Source organism: Coenobita brevimanus, chromosome 62 (assembly GCF_032717465.1).
Source record: "Coenobita brevimanus isolate Jiangsu-jjx chromosome 62, ASM3271746v2, whole genome shotgun sequence".
Classification (NCBI taxonomy): domain Eukaryota; kingdom Metazoa; phylum Arthropoda; class Malacostraca; order Decapoda; family Coenobitidae; genus Coenobita; species Coenobita brevimanus.
This window is the reverse complement of record NC_137015.1, coordinates 6,312,634-6,339,857: the sequence shown is the minus strand read 5'-3', so window position 1 is coordinate 6,339,857 and position 27,224 is coordinate 6,312,634. Positions and strand designations below refer to the sequence as shown.

Below are 27,224 nucleotides of genomic sequence, written 5' to 3'. Positions count from 1 at the left end.
GCCATGCACAGTTGTAACGTAAATCCATGTGCAGCACCTATCTTCTGTACATCCATCCATCATCCAATCCTATGTCGCCCCATAGAGGAGCGTAGGAACCCGGGGCTAGGCAGGTTGGTCCTGACATTGAAGATGAGAGTGACCAGCCTCATTCATCCCTGAGTGGCATTACATGAGCAATAAACCCCAATCACCCCTTGGATATAAACTTACACAGGCTCAATACGACTGGAGCACATTAATTACCCGATCACCCTCTGATAATTTATAACACAAAATTTTGCTGACAAAATACAACCATGAGTAATACAGATTCGTCTCCTGCAATTTTTAAGTACAAAATATTTTCTGAGTCAAAACCCTTATTTATTCCCAGTGTCAGTTAAAATACAAAGTTGCTTTTGTTGTAGGTTATATTACTATATGTACATATTAAGCTCTATAAAAACAGTACCAGTCATTCCCATATTACTTCTACAGTGATGTGGGACCTTGAAGCTGGTATACTGTAGTTTGTCTCTTAAAATAATGCACTCGAACAGAAAGTAAACAAAACACACAAATCATGCCTTCCCTGTACTGCAGTTCATCCACTTTAATTCAGTTGGAATTTCATCATTTTGCAACTTATTTCCCAGAGATCATAAGCAGAATAAAACTAAACTATGCCTTTACATCCTTTGCATAAACTACTTTATGAGTAACACTATATTTCAGTGTTGATCTCTTGTTGCACCAAACTTTCAAGATGGAGAGATGGCCAGTTTTGGCAATGTTAAAGCTGACAGTACAGTTGCTCCCCTCCTTCCAAACTTAATTAAGACCGAAGGATGGTTCGCAATTTGAAAACTTCATGTCAAAATTTGTTAATACCTGAGGCCAAATATGTATATATAATTGGTGAGTAAAGTGATCCCTTGGTTAGGGCACTAACATGGTACCAAGCCCTGTACGTGATAACAAACCTGCAATGACAAAAGCACAACCTATGGGATGTGGATGTGGTTGAAAAGATTAGGAGAAATACAATGAGGTGGTTTGGACATGTGGAGAGGATGGAGAATGAAAGACTGACTAAGAGGGTGTATGTAGGTGAGGTGGAGGGAGGGAGAGGGAGGGGTAGACCGAGGATGAGGTGGAGGGATGGAGTTGAGAGGTATATGAGGGAGGGGGGGGTGAGTTGGGGGGAAGGGAGTCAAATGGTGGGTGACAGAGTGACTTGGAGGCGTTTTGTCTGCGGCCACCCTTTGCGGGATTAGGGCGTCGGGCTATAGATAGATAGATAGATAGGTACTGGGCATCCCACTTATAAACCCAAATGCTCCCTTTTTCAATAAATTATACTTATTAAATACATACACATATACTGTTGTGGTAAGGATCAGAAACACACATAAGAATGGTTAGGTTAACAGAAAGTGATGAAAAGGACGCAATAAGCAAGAAACATGTACCACAGAAAGACCTGAGATGGGCTTAAGGAAAGAGGTTCCAAGGCTAGAGGGTGGAGAGTGGAGAGATAGTTAGTCTCCACCCCTGCAATTAGCTCCTCAAGTAGGGCCTCAACTGTGAATCCCTCAAAGCCACCTAAAACTACAAATACTGCATGATCACTGTCAACAAAAGCCCGCTCAGTGCGCAATAATGATGATTTTTAGTTGAAAAATGCGAGATAATGGCAGGAGTGCAGATTTCATCTTGCTGTGATAACAAAAATCGCTATAATCCAGTATGTGATAACCAAGGGACCACTGTGTTATGACCACAGGTAGGTTTCTAAAATACTTGCTGTACCAAATACATCAAGCAAATCTGATCATTAGTACCATTACATCCTACAAGTACAGTACTGCACTTTATGTAGTACAGTATTTTGTAATGTCACTGAAAAAAATAAACTCAATCTGCTTCTCAAAAAATTTCATACCCCCAACATTTGTAACTCAAAAGTTTATAACTAGAGGAACAACTGCATAACAAAGTTTTCCTGTGCAGCTGTCAGATGTGTTACTGTACACGAGCCAGGTGACAGGAGGGCCAGGAGGGGCACTAAGGCTCAACTACGAACTGACACTGGAGGGCATGAGAGTGGAGACACCCAAGGCTGAGGATTTTAAGAACGAGTTTAGCGTCATCTCCACCTCACGCTCCTTCACGCTCCAGGCAAGGTGAATCCTGGTGTTTGAAAGAATACCTAAAAACTGTATCCTGTATTAAATTATGAGTACTGGTCTACTTATACCATCTGGCTGCCAAAATTTCTCTAGGCTAAAAGAAAATCGTCTAGTACAGTATTGCATTAGCCTGAATGAAATACATACCTCCATCCTAAGCAGCACCCATGTTAATGTGCTGTTGTGATGTGTGGGCAGCTCAGCAGAGGAGCGTGATGAGTGGCTGAGGGCGCTGAGGGAAGCTATTGCTGACAATGCCTTTCGTCGTTCATCCTTCATGCAAGCCAAGATACCCACCTACCCTGTCCCTACATCATCCACTCTCGGCAAGCAGGTACTGTCAAAAATCATCATCATCAACATCATTATCATCATCATCATCCCATTCTCCCATCTAAAGATGGGGTGTGGCATTGTTCAAAAAGCTAGGAAAATGGAAACAAGAGAGGGAGAAATAATCAGTACAATGCCCAGTGACATGGGCCTGACACTATTTCAATTACCATTCTAGCCTCAGGTAAAAAAAATTACCCATATCTAATTATTATTTAGCCCCTCAGCTGAGTACTGTATACAGTACCTGTTTGGTGGATGTAAGCTTTCATCACATGAAAGGCACTGTTTTGTAAATGGTACATATTAACATAACCTCTTCCACTCTCAGTAAATACACAATGTGGAGACAGTTCTTTGTATTATTTAACTTTCGTATTGCATCACATTGTTTATATAGACTCCAGTGTGCTTGCATGCATCAGCCTTGGTCACCTGCTAGCACCTCTCCATGCTGCTTGATCTGTGGCAGCCTCCCTATTCAGTCCCCTATCTCTAAGGTCACAGAGGTCTTTTTCGGTCTGCCCTTCGCAACCCTACCCTCGGCATTCACATCTATCACCTTCTTCACTCGTGTGTCATCTACCATCCTCTCAACATGCCCAAAGCATCTCAACCTAACCCTGAACATTTTCTTTGCATCTGTATTTACAATTGAAAATACAGAGTCCATTCCCACAGCTTTTCCTGTTACCTTAAATGGGGGCAGCATAATTAGCGACAATACTGTTACCAAGAATGACGTACAACTTGCCATCGGTAAACTTAAAGTGAGTAAAACACCAGGGCCAGATAGAATATCTCCGCGCGTTCTGAAGAAGCAGTGCATGTAATAACAAAGCCATTAAATAAGCTATTCAATAAATCAGTAAGAAACAACAAGGTGTCTTGTGAAAGGACACTAGCAAATGTAACCCCGATATTCAAAACGGGGAAAAAAATCACAGCCAGGACATTACTGACCAATAAGTTTAACCTCAGTAGTTGTTGGAAACTATTCTCAGAGCTAAATTTGTTAAGCACTTAGAAATAAATAAGCTCATCAAAGATTCAAAATGTGGTTTTCGAAACAATCGCTCTTGCCTCACGAATCTCTTGAACTTCTTCTATGATCTATCTATCTATTGCCAGACGCCATAATCCCATAAAAGGTGGCCATTTGACTTTGAGTTATTTGTTTTATGGAGAGGGGCACTAACCCTCCATCAACCCACTTGTTGACACATAGGGAGCATGTATGGTTTGGTTATATGTTCAATATATATGATGAGACCAGATCTGTTGACATAGTATATCTCGATTTTCAAATGCATTTGATAAAGTTCCCCATAAAAGATTACTTCAGAAATTGAATGCGCATGGGTTCAGAAGGAATGTGCTCAGGTGGATCGACAATTGGCTTACAGAGGGTCGTAATAAATGGTAAAGAATCAGACTGGAAAGATGTTACTAGTGGTGTGCCACAGGGCTCAGTACTGAGTCCTATTCTGTTTTTAATATATGGTTCATGATATAGATGACACAGATGAGGGTTTGATTTATAACCAAATTTGCTGATGATACTAAAATTGGTAACAGAGCAGACACATCTTTACAGAGGCAGGCAATACAGAATGACCTTGATTGACTGTTTAATTGGGCCCAAACCTGGCAGATGGACTTTAATATTAGCAAATGCAAAATGCTAAACATTGGAAATAGAAATGAAAAAGCCAGTTACACCATGAATAGCATTCAACTAGATAATATCAGTCATGAAAAAGACTTAGGAATTATTATAACAAATGATCTTACGCCAAGCAAACAGTGTAGGAAGGCTGATAAGAATGCCAACAAATTAACTGGATTCATTGGTGGAGCATTCAAATATACAGTAAATCCAATAATATCATCCTCACCTTATATAATTCTCTAGTTCGCCCACATTTAGAGTATTGTGTCCAGTTCTGGCCACCTAATCACAAAAAAGATATAGAAAAACTTGAAAGAGTACAACATCGGGTAACCAAAATGATACCTAGCCTGAGAAACAAACCATACGAGGGGCGTTTAGAAGCCCTGAATCTCTTTACCCTAACAAAATGCAGATTGCGAGGAGATTTAATTAATGTATTTAAAATATTCAAAGGATATGATAACATGGCTGTTGATGAAGTATACTTCACAGCTGATGACCTGAATTATACTTAAGGCAATGGGCACAAAATAATTGGCAAATGATTCCAGTGACATAAAGCTAAGCATTTCTTCTTTAACTGAGTTGTAAATATACTGTATGGAACAAATTGCCCTCCAATGTAGTAAGTTGTGATACAGTACTAACCTTTAAAGGTCGCTTGGATAACTATCTGTCACCTAAACCCCAGCTTAATATGTTTACTCCAGAATAAAACACTCGTGTATACATAAACTTTTTTTTTTCCCCTCAGAGTCCAGATCAATTAATTAAATGCAAATATAATTTAAACATAGACCAGGATATACAGTACACAGATAGCCCTTAGTTAATGGTAACAACTCTTACTTTCGACCTAAGATGGGCTGTGGATCACTGAGGGTCCCTGTTAGTGAAGTGACCACCATCGGGATTTTTTTAATGTGCCAGGGATCACTGCTTCAGGAGGAAACTTGTGTACTTGTCCCACATGGCAAAGTTTCTTGTCTCAGTGGAGTGAATGGAGCTGGGGCCTGATTGACTGCTGCCTACCTTAAAAGTGCCAGGCAAGGCTACCTTACCACCCCTGAACATCCACACTGTGTCTACAGATGCCCCTTTATTCAGTGTACCAATACATGTCGTGCCTTAGTTATATATTATTTGATTATTAAATTTACTTTACTACTTTCTCTTTCAGGTTATTCAAACTGGTAGCTTATAGATAAAGTATTATAGAATCTAACTTTTCCTTTCAGTCTTTCCTATAAAATTTCCATGTCAGTTTTTCCATGCTCCATGGTGGTTTTTCTCACTTTTTCCTGCCAATTTTAACTGGAGGGATTGGAGGGGGGGGAGCCTTCTTGCTTTACTAACCCTATCCTTCAGCATGTAGAATCAGATCTAGTAGTCATAGTCTACTCTGTAACAAGCAGCTCTGAGAGGACCATAAAGTCTGTTGCTGTTTGCCTTCCTTTGCACTCCTTTGTACTTTGTACTCTTCATCACAACACCATTACTTTCAAAGTCCCATCCTTCCTCTCAATTCTTCAATCACAATCCTAGCCCCTCCAGGCCTCACATTCAAGGACACATAACACATCCATCTAATCAATGTCATTTTTATACATCTGAGGTCTCACTCCTGCACATCATTACACTCCAAACACATACCACAACAAGGATCCCTTAGCACTGAGGGAATGCCCTTTCAGTATTAGGAGAGGCAACAACTCCCTGAACTTCCTCCAACCACTCCTTACTTTTGTCACAAACCTAGCTACAGCCCCATCTCCAGCACATTGCATGTCCCCCAAGTAACAAAACACTCAAGAGACTCTCCAGAAAGATCAATCCTTTCACACTTCTCGATCTCTACATGCTCTACTCGACACATGACACACACGAAATCAGCATTATTTCAATCTGCCTCTAATACCACAATATCTTTTATGCACCCACTTATCACAAACACTGCTCAAGATGGAGTTATTTCCCACACCCTTGTGGTAAACTGCAGAAGGTGACAGTACCACCACCAGCCCTAGTTATCATCACTTTTGTTTTATTTGAATTTATTTTCAAACCCTTGTGCCCCATTCCATCTCTCCACTTCCTGATTCTTTTCTGTACCTCCCTTTCATTCTCTGCAGTCAACACCAAGTCATCAGTATTCAACATCTCCCATTCCTGAAGTCATGTGAAAGAGCTTCAAGCACCATGACAAACAATAAAGTAGTACACTGACATACCTTCCTCCAGTCTCAGTAAGCAGATACTGTTGGAACTAATTTGCACATCGCTTATCTTAGTAGAAAAATTATTTTCTCCCTCATTCGGCATGAGACATTTCCCATGTCAAGTAAATAGATGGAACAGAAAATGAGTAAAGTACAATTTCACTGTACTGCTAGGGGTCTTTTCACTTTAACTTGGCCTAAAACTGCCCATCTTGAATGCTCTGTAGTAGCAAAAGATTAACACTTCAGCTTGATGCTACTCATAAAGCGGTGCTGTTCTGCCACTGAGCTGTGTGAGATAAGTTGCAAAAGGACAAAAATCTAGGCCAAGTTACTGTGAAAGAACTATACCAGCACAGCATAATGTAGGACTAATGTGTTTTATTATCCTTCAGGCACCAGTGTGGATCCCTGACTACCGTGTGACCATGTGCCAGCAATGCACAGCGGCCTTCACACTCACTTTCAGGAGGCACCACTGTCGGGCCTGTGGCAAGGTACCATAGACAGACAAGCAGATATCCTTACCCATTAAGTGGTGGCTGAATACTTAGCAATGCTAGCTATAAAGCTGCCAGTGCAATAGCACCAGGGTTCAAGTCCTGGTGCAGGCAGCTGGCATCCCTCAAATCAGGTATCCATCCACCCTTTGTGGGTTGGTAGATAACTGTGGTAACTTTGTTGCAGTGGCCATATATCTCAAGAGTGAGTGAACAGCTCACCACTGGCTTTTACTACTTGGGACACATGTTATGTACTGGAGGTGGGGCTGGAGCTAGCTCTGTGGCTAGAGTGAGGAGTGGTTGGAAGAAGTTCAGGGAGCTGTTGCCTCTCCTGATATCGAGAGGGCTCTTCCACCATGCTAAAGGATCTTTGTATGCAGCATATGTTAGGAGTGTAATGCTATATGATAGTGAAACACAGGCACTAAAGGAAGAGGATATTTGTAGGCTCAAATATACAGAAATGACAATGATTAGGTGAATGTGCAGTGTGTCCTTGAATATGAGGCCTTGGGAGGCTAGGTTTACAATGAACAAGTTGAGAGGAAGGATGGGACTGGAGTGTATTGGTGTTGTGCTGAGGAGGGGTAAACTGAGATGGTTTGGGCATGTGGAGAGGATGGGGGATGAGAGTTGGATGCAAAAAGCGAGAAGAGTGAACACTGGGGGGTGAGACTGCGAGACACAGAATGAAAAAGACCTGGGACATGGTCTTAAAGTGTGACCTCAGGGATAAGAGACTGAATAAGGAGGCTACCAGCGACTGAGGAGCATGGAGAGTTGCCATTAGGTGACCAAGATCAACGCACGCAAGCATGTTGGAGCCTTTATGAATGAAACAATATAAATGAAACGAGGCTCTACGTTTTAAGTTACAGAGATGAGCATTACATCTAAGCAGGTCGTGGCATTAAGTTCCCATCATTACTCGAATAGAGCTGTTCTCCATATAACTGGTTTTTCGTGTTCATAACTCATCATCATCGTAACCATATTTCACAATAAAAATGAAGTACAACTTGTTCATAAATATGGTATGGTGCTTCTGTGGAACACACTGAAATGAGAATGTTGAGATGGATAAGTAGGCATCTCTGAATGACAAAACTGAGAAAAATGTGTTGTGAGAGAGGTTGACATATGAGATATTAGAGAAGTGAAGTGAAGCAGTAGGTTAGGGGAATTTGAACATGTTAAGAGGTGCGGCAGGGTGACTGGATGACGAGGGTCACAGTTGTGAATGTACAGGAAAGAATGCTCAGAGATAGACTGAAGAAGATTTGGGATGATGTCCAGCACAAGAACCTTCAGGATAGGGAATGAGAAAGGAAATGGACAAGATCGTGACACATGGAGAGATGCCATCGGGTGAAAAGACCTACAAATGCTAGCAGGGTTCATGGACTTCAAACATAACAAATGTTGTACCTTTCAGCTTTAAACTAACCTCATTCATGTTAACTTCACAAACTTACACACAATGGACAACTGTACTGATGACACTGATATTAACAGTGGTATTCATGTACAGTACCCCAAATGCAATTCCATTCAGTATCACAGATATTAATACAGCTGATGCCTCTTCCATGCATCACAAAAGAGCAACACCACAACTAAAGGTACATAGATTAATTTTTCAATAGACATCATGTCAACTATCTACAGTAAATAACTATATCCTCAAGTACTACAATCACCACCTTATCACCTAAAGCCCCACCTAGCAAGAACTGGGAGGCACCACCAACAGCTACACACCATAACTCAACAATATGTATATATATTAAATACTATACTGACCATTATGATGACATTACAATCATCATGAAAAACCAGGTACCATACATGAACACCTTCTATATATAACCATTAGCCACTAATATACAGTACAGTATTAAGAAGTGTCACTTCAATCCTTAACTATCAGGACTGAGAAATCTATACTAATTTATGCTGGCAATTGCTAGATAATTTTACTATATTTAGAAGTGGCACTCCATCCACTAATGATTAAGAGAAGTCTCCATTTCCCCTTTGAGGACATAACAAATCTTAAATATTGCACTGTCCCTTACTGGTAACCACTACCAAATGCTTTTATTCAACTTTTTCTCCCCCCCCCCCAACTCTGGGCAAAGGTTTCAGGGCCTATCCCATGGCCCAGTAGTCCTCCTACACCTCCTTATGTCACCATTTCAATGCTAACACCCACCATCCATACTGAATACATGCTACGGCTGTCTCATACTGGACTGGTGTATTAGTATTAGCAGGGATATTTTTATGACATGTCAGTGGGTCTCCTGGTAGATCAGTAAAGTCTGTATTATGAAATTATAATCCTTAAACTGTTCCTTGTCCCAGACAAGATTCGAACCTGGGTCCCTTAGGACTGCAGGCCGCCTCTGTACCGGTTCAGCCACCACGTCCCCATCCTGAGAGTTAACTGAGACTGGCCAACTCACTCACAGTACCACAACTAACCAACCAACCAACACCCCTCCACGACAGTACAGGATGTCCTAATTATATGCAGCCTTGTCATACATTCTTTTTGCTCCTAAGTCCACATAAATTAGAGGAATATGGCTAATAAAAGTTGCAATGCTAATACCCCCACCTTACAACACTAAATATATGGGAAAAGTTGTGATATTTTGGAACAAATCCCTGACTTGAAATGAAGCCTGCCTGTATCAACATCATGATGACCACAAACCATAACAGCACACCCAACAAAACCTTCATCAAATGTCTGCTCCCCCTGCAGGTAGTGTGCGACCACTGCTCAGCCAACCGTGCGCCACTACAGTACAAACGCAACCAGGTTGCCCGTGTGTGTGACAGTTGCTTTGAGGTTCTCCAGCGAGATTTCCAAAAGAAGTGTGATGAGGCGGGACGAGGAGACACCCTGCGAGCCCAGTTCAAACGTGGGGTTCGGGAAAGTGGTAGAGCGCGAAGCAGAAGGAAGGTCCCAGACAGACTAGTGGAGGTAGGTTCATTCATTCATTCATTGCCAGACGCCATGTATCCCAGACAGGGTGGCCAAGGGCTTAGAGTTAATTGTTTTACAGGGAGGGGCACTAATCCTCCACCAACCCCACTTGACGTAGGGATGCCAACAGCATCTGGTGTTCCCAGGCGGTCACCCATCCAAGTACTAACCAGACCCAACGTTGCTTAACTTCGCTGATCGAACGGGAAGCGGTGTACTCAACGTGGTATGGCCGTTGGCATGAATAATTTTTAAAATATTACTCTTGCTACTTCCAGATGGTTTTATTCCATTAAGGAATGGCATCCCATCCTTGTAGGGCTAATAATATTTATCATGAACCCTTGAAAGATGTGAGAAATATACAGGTCAATGTTCTGAAGCGTTTTTCAATCAAGTAATGTCACAAACGGGAGCAGTCAGGTCATTTAACCCCATATATACTAACCCTGGGCCCTTAAACCTCAAAGAAGGTACAGCCATGACCAAAAGCTAGCTGACAATCATGTGCAAGCATTGTGTCCTGTCTTCCATTTTTCCATTCCTCCTCATGTGACAAAGTAACCTTCCTTTTCATACTCTATTATTGTGTGCTTTATACTCCTACCACATAAAAATAGTTCATGTAACACTTCCTATTGCCATAAACAACACAGAAGTGTTGGTGAAGTTTTAATCATGACATTACTATAATTTTTTTTTTTTTTAATCAAATTGTTATATTAAGCTTCAGTGTGGCTCCCATCCTCTTAGGACATGCTCTTGACCAGATGCTTGCAAATCACGTTTCTCCTGACCTCATTTCAGCACACATATAAATTGAAATGATTTTACATGAGTACAGCATATGGTAAGTTATCATATACAGTATAAGACAGTATAATGCATTATTAACCCGACAGCTGCAACTTACATCATATGATGGAAAGTTTGTAACTGTGACGTACATCATATGAGCAAGCTTTTTTTTAGAAATGGGTGCTCTAAATATTTCACCCATATGTCCTCATTACTACACCATGGCTGAACTAGGGTAAATAATGGATTCATATTTGTTTTTTCAATACTTTTCCATGCACTCATTCATTTCATACAAGCAAAAATTATTTTTTAGAAAAAAAAAATCCTATTTTTTTAGCATGGAGGGTGGACCAGGAATGTCCTCATTACTTCATCATGGCTGAACTATGGTAAATAATGAACTCATATTTGATTTTCCTATACTTTTCCATGCACTCTTTCATTTCATATGAACAAGTATTATTTTTGAGAAAAGTTTTTCCCATTTTTTTTTGCACATGGGGAGGCAGACCAGGAAACCTAATGATGCAGTTGTCGGATTAAAGATAAACAATTTCTTGATTACTTAGTGCATATGGTGCTGGAGAGGGATGCCTTCAAGTGGTGGAAATGATATAAATGGTGTCTAGTCATACAAACATCCCTCAAGTCACTCTCTGTCTCTGGAATGGAAAATGGTGACCTGCAGGAGAAGGGCAACTCCAGTCTGTTGTCCACCAGGTTCACGTTCATATGAACCTGAGATCACAACAGCAACAACAACAAAAACAACAACGGATGTACATACACTTTGCAGTAACCCTTGTATATGTACTACATCTTGTGTAATTAATTTCCTCACCCCACCTTTTGGTAGGGAAAGAAGTATCATCATCATCGTCATCATCACTGATGATTAATGATGATGATAATGATGAAGATGATGATGATGATGATGATGATGATGATGAAGATGGTGGTAATTAATTTGTTTGTGTGGTGCAGGTGTGTGCCAGTGATGCCAGCTCCCAAATGTGTGGGTACCTGCGTGTACTGCTGCGGCGGTCATGGCGGCGGGGATGGTTTGTGTTGAAGGACAGGGTCTTGTACGAGTATCGGGCACCACAGGATGTCATGGCACTTTACAGTCTACCCGTCCTGGGCTATGATATCCAACCTATGGATAAAGTAATCATCAAAACCTATTTTTCTAGTTGCAAGGACTCACTGTTCTGAAATGTTTAAATACAACCATCACCATTATCTAGTGTCACTGGTAATCTCTTCTTACAATAGTTATGGTGAACAAAGCATAATACGCATATCCTGGTTGGACAGGAGGTGAAGGAGGTGACTGAGGACCTTGACAACTGCCTGGCCTTCCAGCTCTCACATCGTGGCCAACCTCCACTCCTCTTCCAGGCAGATTCACCACACTTGGCAGAGAAGTCAGTACTATTATACCCACCTTTCTATAATGCTTGTATGTTAAGGGACAAAACTTCACCTACTATTACAATATTCTACTTCACAATTAGGGTGTGTCCATCATTTTCCTTACATGACATAGTTTATCAAAGAGAATTATGTAGAATATAATACTAAGTCTCTCTTAGCTTAGGAATACAGTATTAGTAAGCAGAGGTGAGAAGTAGAATAGGTGAAATAATAGGTGAATTTGTATCCTGAATACAGTATGGAGTAAGTCATCATTATATACCACTTTCTATATTCATGTTTGCTACTCAACTCATAGAAAATTACAGAAAATTTGCCTATATAAGTTTCACCGCTACCTACAATATAAAGCTGATTTGCTGCCTTCCCTCTATTTCCAGCACGAACTGTATGAAAAATGAATATTTTAAAACCCAGTTCTAACATAATAAGGACTGCCTGTATTAGATATGGTAATTATTCCAATAAACTCACTATACTCTCTTTGTCTAACATAATAAGGACTGCCTGTATTAGATATGGTAATTGTTCCAATAAACTCACTATACTCTCTTTGTGTCTAATAAATGTTTAAGTAAAAAATTTATTTACTGAAGCAGTTAACTAATTACCAAAACATTAACTCTGTAAACATATTAATTACACTATAGCCGTGTTTTTGTCGTCCAAGCTGAAGCTTGGGATTCCAAGCACGTCTTAGGGCACTTGGTTTCTGTCTGCAAAAACAGTCCAGGATACGTAGAACCAAAAAATTACACTTGGTGATCACAGTGTAAACAGAGGGGTTCACTGAAGAAGAGCATCTGTCGAATATGCAATATACACGTAGCCCTTAGTTGTGCTGAACTGGCTTTACATGTCATTAATATTTGCTTCCTGCACCCTACTTTTTTGTACATCCTGCTAATTTCATGATATTTATCATTTACGTGTCCTTGCTGGCCATTCTTACTCTCCCAAGCTGCACCAAGACTGTTCCCGACCTCGCTTGGGTGAGATACGAAGACAGTCTTGGTTTCAATGACAAATGTTTGGGCCGGCTTCGTATCATTTTGGCCGACAAAAATGGAGTAACTTGGTTTCACCGAAGATGGTTTCAAATCCAGTCTGTCAGCTCGGACAACAAAAATGTGGCTTATATATTCTCTTCTGACGAGCAGCAGTAGTAGCTGCATGAGTAGGCTCAATTGGATTTGAACCCATGGACTGCAGGCTGAAGTTGCCTATTTCCTGCAGTCCACCATCCTCCTCTTGGTGGATAGGATGGTTGACAGAGACAACTGTATAACAAAGCAGCTACACTACCCAGTTATAATGGTGCCACCATGTTAAATTAAATTGCTAAAACAGGTTTTTCGGTATATAACACTCTATCAATTATCAAACAATTTTTGTTTATCTAAATAGTGGGGAAAAAAAAAATTAAAAAAAAAATTATTGCAGTACTGTTTTCTGGGGACATATGTCATAAAAGACATATGAGAAATGCAAGAGTAGCTAAAGGCTGGAAATCTATCTCCCACTGTATTGGTAGAAGGATGTTGTAACTCACTGCTAAGCACCTGTATTACAAGCAGCCTTGTACCTTTCATTAGTACAGAAGTAGGGCAGACGGTCCTTGAGGCATCTTTAAGTTATGTCCCCAAAGAAATTAAAGAGCCTTGGTTTGTATCTGCTTCATTCCATGTGTACATATGAAATTGGTGAGGATAATTGTGATGATTATGGTGATGATGTCAGTGCATAAACAATTTTAAATACTGTATAGCTTGTTATGTGCCTTTTAAGTGATTTGCATACTGCTGACACTGTACATTCAGTTGATATTAGGCTTGTTATGAAAACAATGATAGCTTTCCTAAGGGCCACAAACCACATCATTAACAGTTTTAGTAACACTGTATACACAATTAGATAATCCACAGTGGCGTTTGAAAAGGTGACAGGTGTCGCCCTCTTCAGTCTGCATTTCAAGCTGTTCATTGAGGTTGTGACAAGAGTGAAAGTATTGCCATAACTTTTTTGGAAAGATGTCATCTGTGTGTCACATTAGGCATTTTTCTCATATATCAAAAATCATATCTTGTGATTCTCAGTCATAATATATTATTAACATATGATAACACTATCTTGTGATTTCTCAGTCATAACAAATGAATACACTGTTTCAGGTGGATTCAAGCCATGAAAGAGGCTGTGGTGTTGACCTGACAAAGGGGTTTGTCATGCCTATGCCCTCTCACTACACACGAAGTCCTCCTGCGTCACTGTCATTGGTCCAAAGTACCCTTGGGGCATATTCTTGTCAGCTTTCTGGTGCCTCTTCTTACCAATTTATTCTGCATACTACACCTTACCATCCTCTTGTACTGTATTTCTGTCTTTGTTGTATCAACAGAGATTCCATGAATAACATGCATGAGATTATTTTAATGAGTCACATGCATAAATACTGTAAGATGGTAAGTTAGAGTTAAAGGTGCCTTCCTGACTGGCAAGAATAAGCCCTCATATGAAGGAAGGAATTATCCTATCTCATTCACCACACCAAACATGCCTCCAGCACCAAAGATCTGGGATGAAATTCGTGAAACAGCTTACGGTACTTGTAACTTCGAAGAGATGGTACTTGTAACTAGGAACAGCAAATGACATGGGGAGATTCTGCCTTCTCCTTGACCTTCCTGCAAAACAAGTCTTAACTATAAAAGGGAGCTGATCTTAAGTCTGTTTATGAAGCAATGTCCTCACCTTCTATATACAACCTCTGGCCTGAAGTGGCTTTCCTGAACAAGCAGATCTGCAAATGAGATTATAGTTAAAAATTGAGAAAATGGGAATCCTCTGCATATCAGATTTTTTTAAAAATATACTGAAAATTTTACATTAAAAAAATGTTTTAGAAGTTATATGAGCAAAGTACAGTATGATTTTGACTAATAAGTACTCAGTAAAGGTTCTGATGTGTTGTATTTATAATTCTACAAACAAACTTTATAACAATATGTGTAACTAACCTGTATATATTGTACTGTACCACACAATTAGGATAAAAGCTACAAATGACTCAATAATCTCAGGACCAGGTGGAAGAACCAAGCCTCTGTATGCAATAATGGTCATATTCTCAAACCTGAGATCTGTCAAGGGGAAGGCAAACCTCTGAATATTGATAACTACTTCTTAGATGCCTGCACTTGTGAGGAAGTGATTTAGTCAGTCTGCACTTCACACGACATACAACAAGCAAGAGCTCAAATAACTCATTCTGCCCTCCATTAAATGCAAATAGTTTTAATTTACCTACCCCAAAACAATCTTGGAATAACCCTTTAGCTGCAAATCACCAACACTTAAAATCATATACAGTAAAGGCCATTCTATTCATCCATGTCTCAACCAAGAACATTCTTTTAGTAAGAGAGATTACATGTACATTGCACTAAAGGGTTACAAATTATGGCCATACACAGTTACGAAACACAGGATGGCCATGAGTGCTTTAATGCTGTCACAATATCACCACTCTCAGCCCTCCAGATTAATCCCAAAGCCCTGAAACAATGGTCCTCAACAAAGCCAGACAATCTGCATACTGTATCTGCCTTGCCACAACAGAAGAGTGTGTTATTATGTGGGCAATTTGGTCACATCATGCCTAAGTTTTGAGGATACACAGTGGAGTACATAGAAAAACAGAAAATATATACAAAACATATCTCTGGAAATTTATAGCTGTCTACAACAAAGGTGTATATATACTGTAATGTGTAAGTAATAATAATCAGGTAGTGAAATGATCCAATTATCGGTAGAATGTAGGGATGGTATGATGATGATGATAATACTGATAATAAACTGATCCAAGTCCTTACTTGTGCCTGAAGTGGGATCTTCTGTGTCTTTCCAAGTCTGTGATGCTCTTTCAAATGATCTGTCAATAGGAACTCTTTAAGTAAATATACAGAATATGTGTCATATATGGTATAAATATATACACAGTCTATATATAATATTGAATGGTGTTATAGTCTTTATATAAGGCTAGTCTCCCAGAGGACTGTTTGTATCATTTTTTTGACTAAGCCACAGGATTTATAAGTACAGTACAGATTTCTCTCCTCCTCCTCTTTTTTAAGGTTTTTAAAGATAAACTGTTTATCATGATTAATGTAAAGGTTAGGGCCATAGGTGTACAATATATATACATTATATGATAATATTAATTCCTAAAGCCCAAGGGGGTATAATGTAGCATTAGCCAATAAAAATTATATATAAATATATATAAATATATAAATATATATATATATATATATATATATATATATATATATATATATATATATATATATATATATATATAAATCCTTGGGCTAATCATAAAACATTGTTTTTTTTATTACACAGTCATCATTTCCATACACCTCATGGAAATTAAGGCCACGATAATGTCCTTTTGCACCTTAATGGTGAATTTCTACAGCTTGCCCTTTGACTTCCTGACCAGTTTATACCTCACAACTTAAGGAGGCTCACAATCGAGATTTTGCTAGTGTTTATAGATTTCTTTTTTTTTTATTAAGTACAGTAATATTATATGAACTTGTAATGAAATGTTCTGGACTACAGCAGTCTTGCCCTGGGCCCCTACACCTTGCAAGTGGTAACACAGGACTACCAGGTAGTTGTTATTGTTCTACAGACTTAACTCCATCAGTGCCAAAACTTGTACAGGTGTTATTCAATACCAAAAGGTAGAATATTACTTACTCCAAGAAGCATGGGCCTGAGCCATGTTTTAGTACCGGTACTGTATTTTACCCATATTAATAAGGTTTGTACCAATCCAGAACATAACCAGTCAATGATATTTCTTTTAAGTGCTTGTTTTCTATTGTCTAGTTATTATGCAAATGTTTCCATTGTGTTTCTTTTTACTACAATATAAACATAGTGCTGCTGATTTGCTATGTGGCCACAGAGCATGTGATATGTACCCAAACTGTTAAGGAATAGCCCTTTGCCTGTTGTAGCAGTGGTACCCTTTCTTACACTTATTACGAACACTAATTTGTATAAAAATCCCCCTAACTTTTCCCAACACTACCATTATTTGTAAAAACCTTAAAGTATGCTTTTCAGCATATTTTTCCCATTTTAATTTATTTATACACTGAATTTAACTTTTGACTGTATGATCTGATCTATTACCTGACAGTTGTGTATTTTCTTCAGGGATGAAACTCCCATCTCATGTTAGACCATCTAGTCATGTACACAAAACAACCAAACAATAAAAAGTATCCCAACACTGCTTTTTTACAATTATCAAAAATTATTCTGAGCAAGTGTACTGTAGGAAAAAGCTCAACTCCAGGAGATGAAGAAAACAACTCTGCACGAATAATGATTGTTGTATAGAAGTAAGCACTGAATTACTAATCCCCTTGAGGAACAATAGTTACAGCTAAGTACTGAGTGTTTCATAGTAAAAGAATATTCACCATTACAGGTAATATACATATATATATAAAGGAGCGTTGTGGTGAGGATGTGAATGTGATAGGAAGCATTAGGAGGAACACACTAAGGTGGTTTGGCCATGTGGAGAAGATGGAGGGTGAGAGACTGATGAGGAGAGTGTATGTGAGTGAGGTGGAGGGGGGGAGAGGGAGGGGGAGGCCGAGGATGAGATGGAGGGATGGGGTGGAGAGGTATATGAAAGAGGGGGGTGTGAGTTGGGAGCAGAGCAGTGAAACTGTGGGGGACTGGGCAACGTAGAGGCGATATGTTTGTGGCCACCCCGTACGGGATTGAGGCATCTGGCAATAGATAGATAGATAGATAGATAGACAGGTAATACAGTATTGCAGAGGTGGAAAAGAATTAATCTTGCTCGACTGTCTCCAGTGTGTGAAGGAGTTTTGTTATATGGAGGGACATATGTGCTGGAGGGCTGGAGCTAGCTTGGTAGCAAGGATAAGGATTAGTATGAAAAAGTTCATGTAATTGTTACCCCTACTGATACTAAGAGGGCTCTCCCTACATGCTAAGGGGTCATTGTATGCAGCAAGTGTAGAGTGTAATGATGTATGGTACCAAGACTTAGGCAGTAAAGGGGAAGGACATCTATAAGCTCAAACGTACAGAGATGAAAATGATTATATGGATGTGTGATTCATCCTTGAATGCAAAGCCTGAGGGGGTAGGGATTGCGAATGAACAGCTGAGAGGAAGGATGGGACTTGAACGTTTTAGTGTTATAATGAGATGAGGTGGACTGAGATGGTTTGGGACTGTAGAAAGGATGGAGGACGGCAATGGAGTGTGGAAGGTGAGGTGTAAGAATGTTGAGGATAGAACTGCAAGAGGCAGACCAAAATAAGACATGGGATGAGGTCACACAATGCAACCTCAGGAATAAGGAACTGACTAGAAAGGCTGTTAGAGACTGAGCAGCATGGAGACCATCATCAGGTGCCAAAGGTTGACACAAGCAAACCTTTATAAATGACTGAACAAACAAATGAACATGAATTTGACTAAGAAATTATCTTGACAAAGGGTGTAAATATGAAATACTTCCACCTTTACAGTTTTGTGGGTTAACCAAGGCACAGTGAAACTGTAATCCTATTACCCATCACTGCAGAGCAACCAGTCACATCCTACAACTTGAATTACATAGAAGTGGGATTGTAGGACTGATAATTTCCTTGCTCCTACACAATCTACCCAAAAAGGGAATTCAGAAGCCTCAGGATTGGTTCTCAGGCTTGCAAAGCTGTACTGGGCTTCCCCATAATACAGGTAGCTGATCCTGCCAGAGTAATGTATTATGCTAAACCATACTATAAAGAAATAGGGAAACTATTATAAAGACCTAACTGCTTCTGACCACTCAGACAAAGTCATTCTTTTTATCCCTATACTTCTACCAAAAGTACCTTACACACCTTGCAACACTCAAATGTTATAAAAATCTACTGTACACACAAAACATACACACACAACACATACAACACACACACACACAACACAGGCAACACAGTGTGTACTCTACTGTATAGTAATATTTTTTACTATAATGCAAGCTACACTGTGTTGAGGAGGACAATAAAGAAATAAAGTGGAAAGAAAAAATTAAAATAAATCTGACTGGAAAAGTGAGGAAAAGCCTAGTCATAGATGTGTTTCCTAATGCCATATGAAAGTACACTATAGACAAAGCCTGATGCTGTAAGACAACAAAGGTGATAACTGTAAGGAGACACACTTATCTGGACCATAAGAGTATGGACAAACAGCAGCAAAGCAGCTCTTACAGGAATGGTATTTATGCCACCATGTCAGTAGTTTCACTATGAGATGGGAAGAGAAGAGACACACTAAACAAAGTCATGTGGAGGGTGATCATAAAGAGGAGATGCATGTCTGTCCCTTCCCTTTTACAACCATGTGCACATGTGAAAGGCATTGTGTTTTGATCAATGAGTGTGTGTGTGTGTGTGTGTGTGTGTGTGTGTGTGTGTGTGTGTGTGCGCACGTGCGTGCATGTGTGCGTGCGTGTGTGCATGAGTGTGTGTAATTCATGTAAAGCAATAAGTTTCTGGCTAGGTGACTGCATACAATGCTCTACATACAAGGGATGCACTAAGTGACAGTTGACGAACATTTTTCCCTCAAATTAATTTATTCCAGGTTCGGTGAGTCATAATGCTCATCAGGAGATATTTCTCATGACAGGATTCACATCATCACGCATCTGTGAGAGATAATTTTGATGTGGTAATTTTGGTGATGTGAATTGCACAATGGTGCACAATTGGGTTAATACTAAAACTCAGAGTTTTTATTTCATTTGAATCAAACTTAGTGGAATGATTGAGAGTCAGCCATGGGACTGACCTATTAATTTTGAAAATATGTCAAAGGTAAGGGTCAACTTAAACAGATCTGATCAGATTTAAATCAAACTTGGTGAAGGGGTTAAGAGAAGGCATGAATAAAACAATTAAATTCTGAGAACAATCAGTTACAGACCATGGTCAAGGGCAAGCCCACAATTTGGTTGATGCAAGTTTGCATGAGAACATATCGACTAAAACATTTTTTATCTAATTTGGACCAAATTCAATGAAAAGACTAGGGTCAGCCTTAGGGCCACCCAATTACTGTACCTTTGGGAATAACAGGTCCAACCTCAAGGTGACATGGTAGGGTCAAGTTAGAGCTTTTATCCAATTCAGATCATCAGAGTAAGCTGCAGTGATGGGATTCAACTCTAAGAACTATGAATCAATGGTGGAAGTCACAGAACAAGGTCAAAGATCAATATTACATGGTAAGGTCAGCTTAAACAATGTTGATCCACTTGAGACCAAACTTGGCAAAAGAACTGAGGGGTAAGGCAAGGACAAAACTAATTAATTTCAGGAACAATCATCCAAAGGCAAAGGTCACAAGGCAAGGTCAAAGCTCCACCCATATGCCTGTGTGTCTGAATGAAATAACTGAGACAGTTTCAATCCGACTTTGACCAAACATGACCGGAGGGATGAGGATCAACCATGGAATTGACCTATTGTTAAAAAAAATAAAAAATAAATAAGTAAAATGTCAAAGTCACATGGCAAGGTCAAATTAAACTCTTCTGATCCAATCTGAACCAAACCTGGTGAATGGACTAAGGGTCAGGTAAGAATGAAGCCAATCAGTTATGACAGCAATCAGCCAAAGGTTAAGGTTACAGGGCTAGGTCTAAGGTTTGTCCTGAGACCAACTGTAGAGTGTGGGTTTTAACCAATAAGTTTTGTTTCATTATAAAAGCTCCAATATGCTTCCATGCATAGGCCTTATCAACTAATGGCAGCTTTCCATGCTGCTAGACCTGTGGTTGCCTCCCTATTCAGTCCCTTATCCCTGATGTCACACTCCATGACCACATCCCAGGATTTCCTTGGTCTGCTTCTCGTAACCCTACCCTTAATATTCCTACCTTTCACCTGCCACACCCGGCTGTCATCTTCCATCTTCTCAACATGCCCAAACCACCTCAGTCTTCCCCTCCTCATCACAACACTTATTCATTCAAGTCCCATCCTTTCTTTCAACTCTTGAAACACAATCCTGACCGCCCCAGGCCACTCATTCAAGGACACAATACACACCTATCTAATTATTATCATTTCTGTAAGTTTGAGCCTATGAATATCCTCTTCCTTTACTGCCTGGGTTTCAGTACTGTACAGTATTAAACTCAAGTCTCACTACCATACAGCATTACAGTCCTAAAACATGCTGCATACAAGTACCCCTTCGCATGGAGCGAGAGCCCTCTCAATGTCAGGTGATGCAACAGCTCCCTGAACTTCCTCCAACCACTCCTTAACCTAGCTCTGGCCTCACCTACAGCACATTACATGTCCCCCAAATAGCAAAACTCCTCCACAAACTAACAAGACTCTCCAGTGACATCAATCCTGTCAAGCCTCTTGATTACATGCTCTCCAGCACACTGCACACACAAAATCAGCATTATTTCACAGCCCACTTTCAATTCCATATCTCCTATACACCCACTATCAGAAACATTGCACAAGATGAGGTTACTTCCCATGCCCTTGTGGCAAACTGCAAATGGCCATACTCCCTCAGCTTCTGACAGGACTGCCATCAGCCCTAGTTATCATCACTTGTATTACAGTACCTGATTTTACTCCCAAACTCTTGTACCCATTGATTATATCTCTCTATATCATGAATCTTTCCTTTGCCTCCCTCTCATTCTCCACAATCAAAACCATGTCATTAGCATGTATCTCCCATCAGAGTCCTTTTCTGAAGTCTCATGAAAGCTTCAAGCACCATGAAAAAAATAAGAGGTTCTAGACTGATTCTTGGTGCATGCTGAAATTCACAGATAACTCATCACTCATATCTCCACTCACTTTCAACAGGGTGTGAGCACCCTCAAACACTGCCATAACCACTTCAACCAGCCACTTCTTGAACCCAAGCTTCTCACTGCCCACTTCACCACTTCCCTAGGAACTCGTGTCAAATGCCTCCTCCAAAAAACAGCAACAAAGTACAGCTCCCTCTTCTTTCCTATATATTTTCCCTGAAACTCAGACAATGAACATTGCATCAGTGGTCCCTTTGCCATGCATAAACCCAAACTGCATCTCATCAATATTCACTCTTTCCCTTATCATACCTTCCAGGACTCTCTCCATTACTTTCATCATCTAATTCAAAAGTTTTATGTTTCTTTTATGCTCATTTTTTTCTGTATTCCCTCTTTTGCCTTCTCCTTGCTGTTATGGTTTTAGCACTTAAGCCCACATTGTAATCTATTCTCTCCTTCTGTTTTTTATGGCTGTACCATTTATGAATATTTTGAGAGAGAGAGAGAGAGAGAGAGAGAGAGAGAGAGAGAGGAGCATGAAGCACAGAAGAGAAAGGGAGAGGAGGCTTAAATTCTTCTCTGATAAGATCTCTCTCTCTCTCTCACACACACACACACACACACACACACACACACACACACTCTCTATAGACAGATGCCATAATCCTGTAAGCGGCAGCTGTTTTAGTTGTTTAATGGAGAGGGACCGCCAACTCAACTGCTGACACTCAGGCAATGTGTATGGGTTGGTTAAATGGTTACCACTCAATGCTGTAAATGGTTTCCTGGCTTACAAGAAACCATTTGGCTTGTCACTCAAAGTAAAGCCAGCTGAAATGGAAAGAAGAGTAATAAAAAGTTCCAGGAAAGGTAAGAGAAATAGAAGGAGAGGAGGGCAGACACAGAAAAATAATAATAAAGTTGAAAGAAGAAGTAGGCAGCATTACATCAAGTGGGTGGATGATGGTTACCATCAAAATACAACACACACAAGACACACACATGCGGGCTGACAAAACCCTAGCGACCTTACACTTGGTTCAAGCTGTCATGTTGCAAGGGATAAAACAACTCCCAAATCAGCCATTTCACTCACAAAGAGGGTCACACTCTTCCTTCCTTACCTTGTTATTTGTGACTGCACCACAAAACAATGCATTAACTGAGAGATCACAGTATTCAAAACTGTACAGTAGTGATTTATTCACAGGAGATATGATGACACTGTGAATACAAGGAATGCAACTGGAAAAAAGTGGATGACTGAATGGTATTATGAGAGATGTTGTTGATCAACCCCTGTTTGTCTGGCTGAGCAGACCCATACACTGCAGGCAAGCAACCATCCCTGCAGGGCCATCCTGTGAAGTCCACCAATGTTTCCTTGCGAATGACAGCACCTCACCACAGCAAAGTGTGGGGAATAATTTGAGAATTTGGTTCATGGATGGACACAGCATTTGCACCTCTCCACCCAGTTAACAGAATCACTATAGCAAGTTCCACTTCACCACATAATCTGATTACATGGTTTGCTGGGTTACAGGAAACCATTAGGCTTGTCACTCAGTGTGGAGCCACTTGAGATGGAAAAGCACAACAGACAGAGAGGAAAACAAGAAGTAGGAGAAGAGGAGCTCGGACATTGAGATAGAACAAGAAATGGGAGGGCAGAATCAGGCAGCACTAAATAAAGTAAGCAGATGATAGTCGCCACCACCTACTCACCATCAGGTAAATAATAAACCCCAACCATTCCTCACATGTAAACACATTGGGCCCCATCCTTTAGAATGCCTTTAACTCACTAGACCATCAGGAATCCATCTGGTTATATGGTACCACCCAATGTATGATTTCCTGGACTATGAGATACCATTTGGTTTGTCACTTAGTGCAGTCACCTGACGGTAGTGCACTACATCATGTGAGTGGATGGTGGGTGCCACCACCCACCCTGCATCCTACACTGAGTTCCAAAGATCTATCTTCTGCAGTTTCACTCCAGGATACAGTATTCTGCTAAGTACTCTTACCAGTGGCAGGTGGTGATCATCATCATCCACTCACTCAACATAGCGCTGCCTACTTCTACCAACACTTTTAGTCTACTAGTTTGTGTGCCCTCCTCTCTTCCTAATTCTCCCTTTCCTTTCTGTCATTTTTTATTATCCTTCTTTTCACTTCAAGTGGCTCTACACTGAGTGGCAAGTCTAATAACCAGTTTCCTGTAACCCAGGAAACCATTTAATGTTGGGTGGCAACCATATTACCATATCATGGGGTGATATGGAGCCTACTATGGTACCCATGCCAACTAGGTGGATGCAAATGTGGCATCCACCCAGGAACCAAACCACCAACCTTCTCTCCATACCTTGCCACACCGAGGTGCTCTCAACTACATGAGAATATCGGGTCACCGCACAGGCCAGCCCTGCAGGGGAGGTTGCTTCCCTGTGGTTATTGGGTCTGCTAAGCCAGAAAGAATCATCTACTATAATCCATTACTGCCATTTTTATCAAGACTGTAGAGTCCCTTGCCTTTCTTCTTATTTTCACTCAATTTCCTGTTTTCACTAACTCCTCCAACCACATAGTTGAATTTTACCTTTTGATTCTGTGTGTGCGAGGTTTTAATGATGTGTGAGTGTCTGGCCTATCTCACTGGGCATGCTGTTGACTGTTGTTCCACTTTCATGCTTTCCCTTTCCTCGTTTTCTGGATCCTACCTCACCTCAACCTTAGGTGGGAGAAAAAAGGCAGGATGACAATGACAACGAAAAGTCAGTGATCAATGCTGTATTACCCGTGTTTTATTCTAAATGTGCAACATTTCTTGAAAGGTACTTCATAATAATGAAATGCACATAATTCAATTCCTTTTAATGGAAGTCTGCATGTCTATTAAAGTACAGTATTTACAAAAAGTGTTGATCTACCAGCATGAGCTACACTTACCACTGGATCACTAACTCTTGTCACTGGAAACTTGGTATTTAACCCATTCAGGAGTAAAGTCACATTTTAGTATCATATTCTGGCTAATGCCTGATATGTCAACTCAACTTAGGGAAAGCTCTACTCCCCAAAGACTTAAAAATATCTCCACTAACTGCTCAGAAATGATGTCATATCTGTACTGCAATTTATTGTCTAATGGCAGATATTTTATTCAGCTTAGGGAAATCTCTACTCCTCACAAGGTTAATGAACACAACTTCCTTCTCTTGACTTGTACAACCACTAACTTAAGAAAATGAACTGTATATCAGCTAAACAATGTCTATGAATCCTATACCAGCATTCTGCATCAACTGCCTTATGAGTTATAAGCATACAAATGGAAGTATACTATGATATAGTACTGTACCATACTAAAATACCATGGTCCTGATGAGACAGGATGTCAGCAATAATTTAATGCTCCTATTGTCACAATGCCTGGTCAAAAATTGTAAAAGAAAATGTAAAATTTTGCCACATATTCAAACTTGCAATCATGTCTGACCTCTTCACTGAATTGCACATATTTTGAAGTTTTACTGCATTCTGGCTACTGCTCAATGATTTTATTAATCTAAAAGAAAGCTATACTTGTGAAAATTATTTCAATTTAAAAATTACTTTCTTTAAAATCAACTAGGAAAAAGTACCCCTTTTTTTTTTTTTTTCTTACCTAGACAGCAAAATATAATGTTCATGGAAAAGGTTACTCCACTTTTCAACTGTTACTTTCCTTTAATCAGAAAAACAAACAAAAAACAAACACTGCAGCAGTGAGATTTCAGATGTACCAATTTCTTTTTAACCCTGACCTAGACTGCACAGATTAGTTCTGCCGTGTCAGTTGCCAAGGTCTAGATTGCAAACTTTTTCCTCATGCAAGCAAAGTGGATATAAACAAGATGCATAATATGAATGGAGGCAAGGATGGAGCCCAGAATGAGGCGTTGTGGCGGACCAGGAGTGCAAGTCAGGGTCACCACTGCCAGTCGTCCTGTGGCCAGTCCCCCAAACACTGTGGTCAGCAGGAAAAACATTGCGTGACTGTTTTCTTGATGCAGCAGCTCAGCAATCAGTAACACCAAGCAATGGCCAGTGAGGCTGTACCCACTGATGGCCAGCAGCTGCAATGGGGACAGTTTGGTGTGACACAGAAATCCAAGGATAGAAGCCAGAGCTGAAAACACCAGCCAGTACCCAAAGGTCAGCTTGGCAGTGACTAACAGTGCCCAGCTCAGTGTTCGGCCTGGGGTCATCAGGCCATAGAGCAGAATAGCTGTCAGTGTTACCACCACTAAAGTTGGCCCCTTGAGATCAGTGTAAACTTTGCGGTAATGATGGAACCCAAATGGTGGCACAAGGGAAGTGAGCAGTCTGTGGGGTAGTGTATGATTGGCCACAGAAAACAGTGGCTGCACTGAGTACCATACCCTCTGACAAGAGTCCACTACTGATACCTGCTTACCCTGGGTCTTTGAATCAAGGGATTCAATGGTAATGGAAGAGTAGCCTCTCTGAGTCATGTTGCCTTCAGGTTTAGTTGACAAATTTTTAATCAAGTTGCAGTTCCCTGATTTCTGCTTACCCTCAATATCAGTCATTATGCAAAGGACAATACCAGACACTTAAAAAATGACATACAAGCTTTTAGTGCAGCAGCAGTTACAAGAACTCACTGCACCAATCAGCAAGACACTGATAACATTCTGATGCCTGGTTAGAGTTGGCAGCAACAAGGTCCTGTAACCATTCCACAAAGAGTTCCCGATTCTTCTTCAGTACGAGGAACTGACCAAGAACCACGTAAGCCTTGTCAAAGCCTCGATTTTCCAGCCTACGCCCCAGTACTTCACCTATTCCTGCCAGTTCTGTCACTGGCTTGTTACCCATAGGCTCAGCCACAAACAGTGTATGCTTCTGGGACGTTGTGGTCATTGTCTCACCTGTACAGTGTTTTTCCTTCAAAAATGACTTTTACTCTCCCTGCAGCAACAAATGAAAAATGTCCAACACAAATACTTATGAAACTAAAAACAAAATGCCAATTTTTTGTCCACAACCATCAACATTACTAACCATCCAAGTGCCAGTGATCTTGCCTAACATGCGCTTCAGCTGGTGACACTCTTACACATTGAAACCCATCTCTCTCATGCACTTTTTGT

At 40.3% G+C, this 27,224-nt stretch overlaps 2 protein-coding genes, 1 non-coding gene and 1 pseudogene across 3 annotated transcripts in view; 1 reads left to right on the top strand and 3 right to left on the bottom strand.

Annotated features, from left to right (window-relative positions):
• The window catches only part of LOC145403955 (FYVE, RhoGEF and PH domain-containing protein 6-like), a 32,890-nt gene extending 18,539 nt beyond the window's left edge, over positions 1 to 14,351 (top strand). Inside the window, exons 3-9 of the mRNA XM_080275557.1 lie at positions 1,996 to 2,168; positions 2,373 to 2,508; positions 6,797 to 6,898; positions 9,678 to 9,899; positions 11,688 to 11,870; positions 12,021 to 12,130; positions 14,312 to 14,351. Of these exons, the coding sequence (XP_080131683.1) occupies positions 1,996 to 2,168; positions 2,373 to 2,508; positions 6,797 to 6,898; positions 9,678 to 9,899; positions 11,688 to 11,870; positions 12,021 to 12,130; positions 14,312 to 14,351 (966 nt within the window). The remainder of the gene's footprint in view (positions 1 to 1,995; positions 2,169 to 2,372; positions 2,509 to 6,796; positions 6,899 to 9,677; positions 9,900 to 11,687; positions 11,871 to 12,020; positions 12,131 to 14,311) is intronic.
• LOC145404172 (5S ribosomal RNA) lies at positions 10,024 to 10,142 on the bottom strand. The gene has a single exon (XR_013898121.1). It is a non-coding gene; the product is annotated as a 5S ribosomal RNA (ribosomal RNA).
• Positions 14,352 to 24,930: 10,579 nt separating the features above from the next.
• Positions 24,931 to 26,660, bottom strand: LOC145404095 (protein YIPF3-like). The gene has a single exon (XM_080275709.1). It carries the CDS (start codon positions 26,658 to 26,660, stop codon positions 25,914 to 25,916), a length of 747 nt encoding a protein of 248 aa, XP_080131835.1. The 3' UTR covers positions 24,931 to 25,913.
• A 61-nt stretch (positions 26,661 to 26,721) lies between these two features.
• LOC145404097 (barrier-to-autointegration factor pseudogene) lies at positions 26,722 to 27,173 on the bottom strand (annotated as a pseudogene).
• Between the last annotated feature and the right edge of the window lie 51 nt (positions 27,174 to 27,224).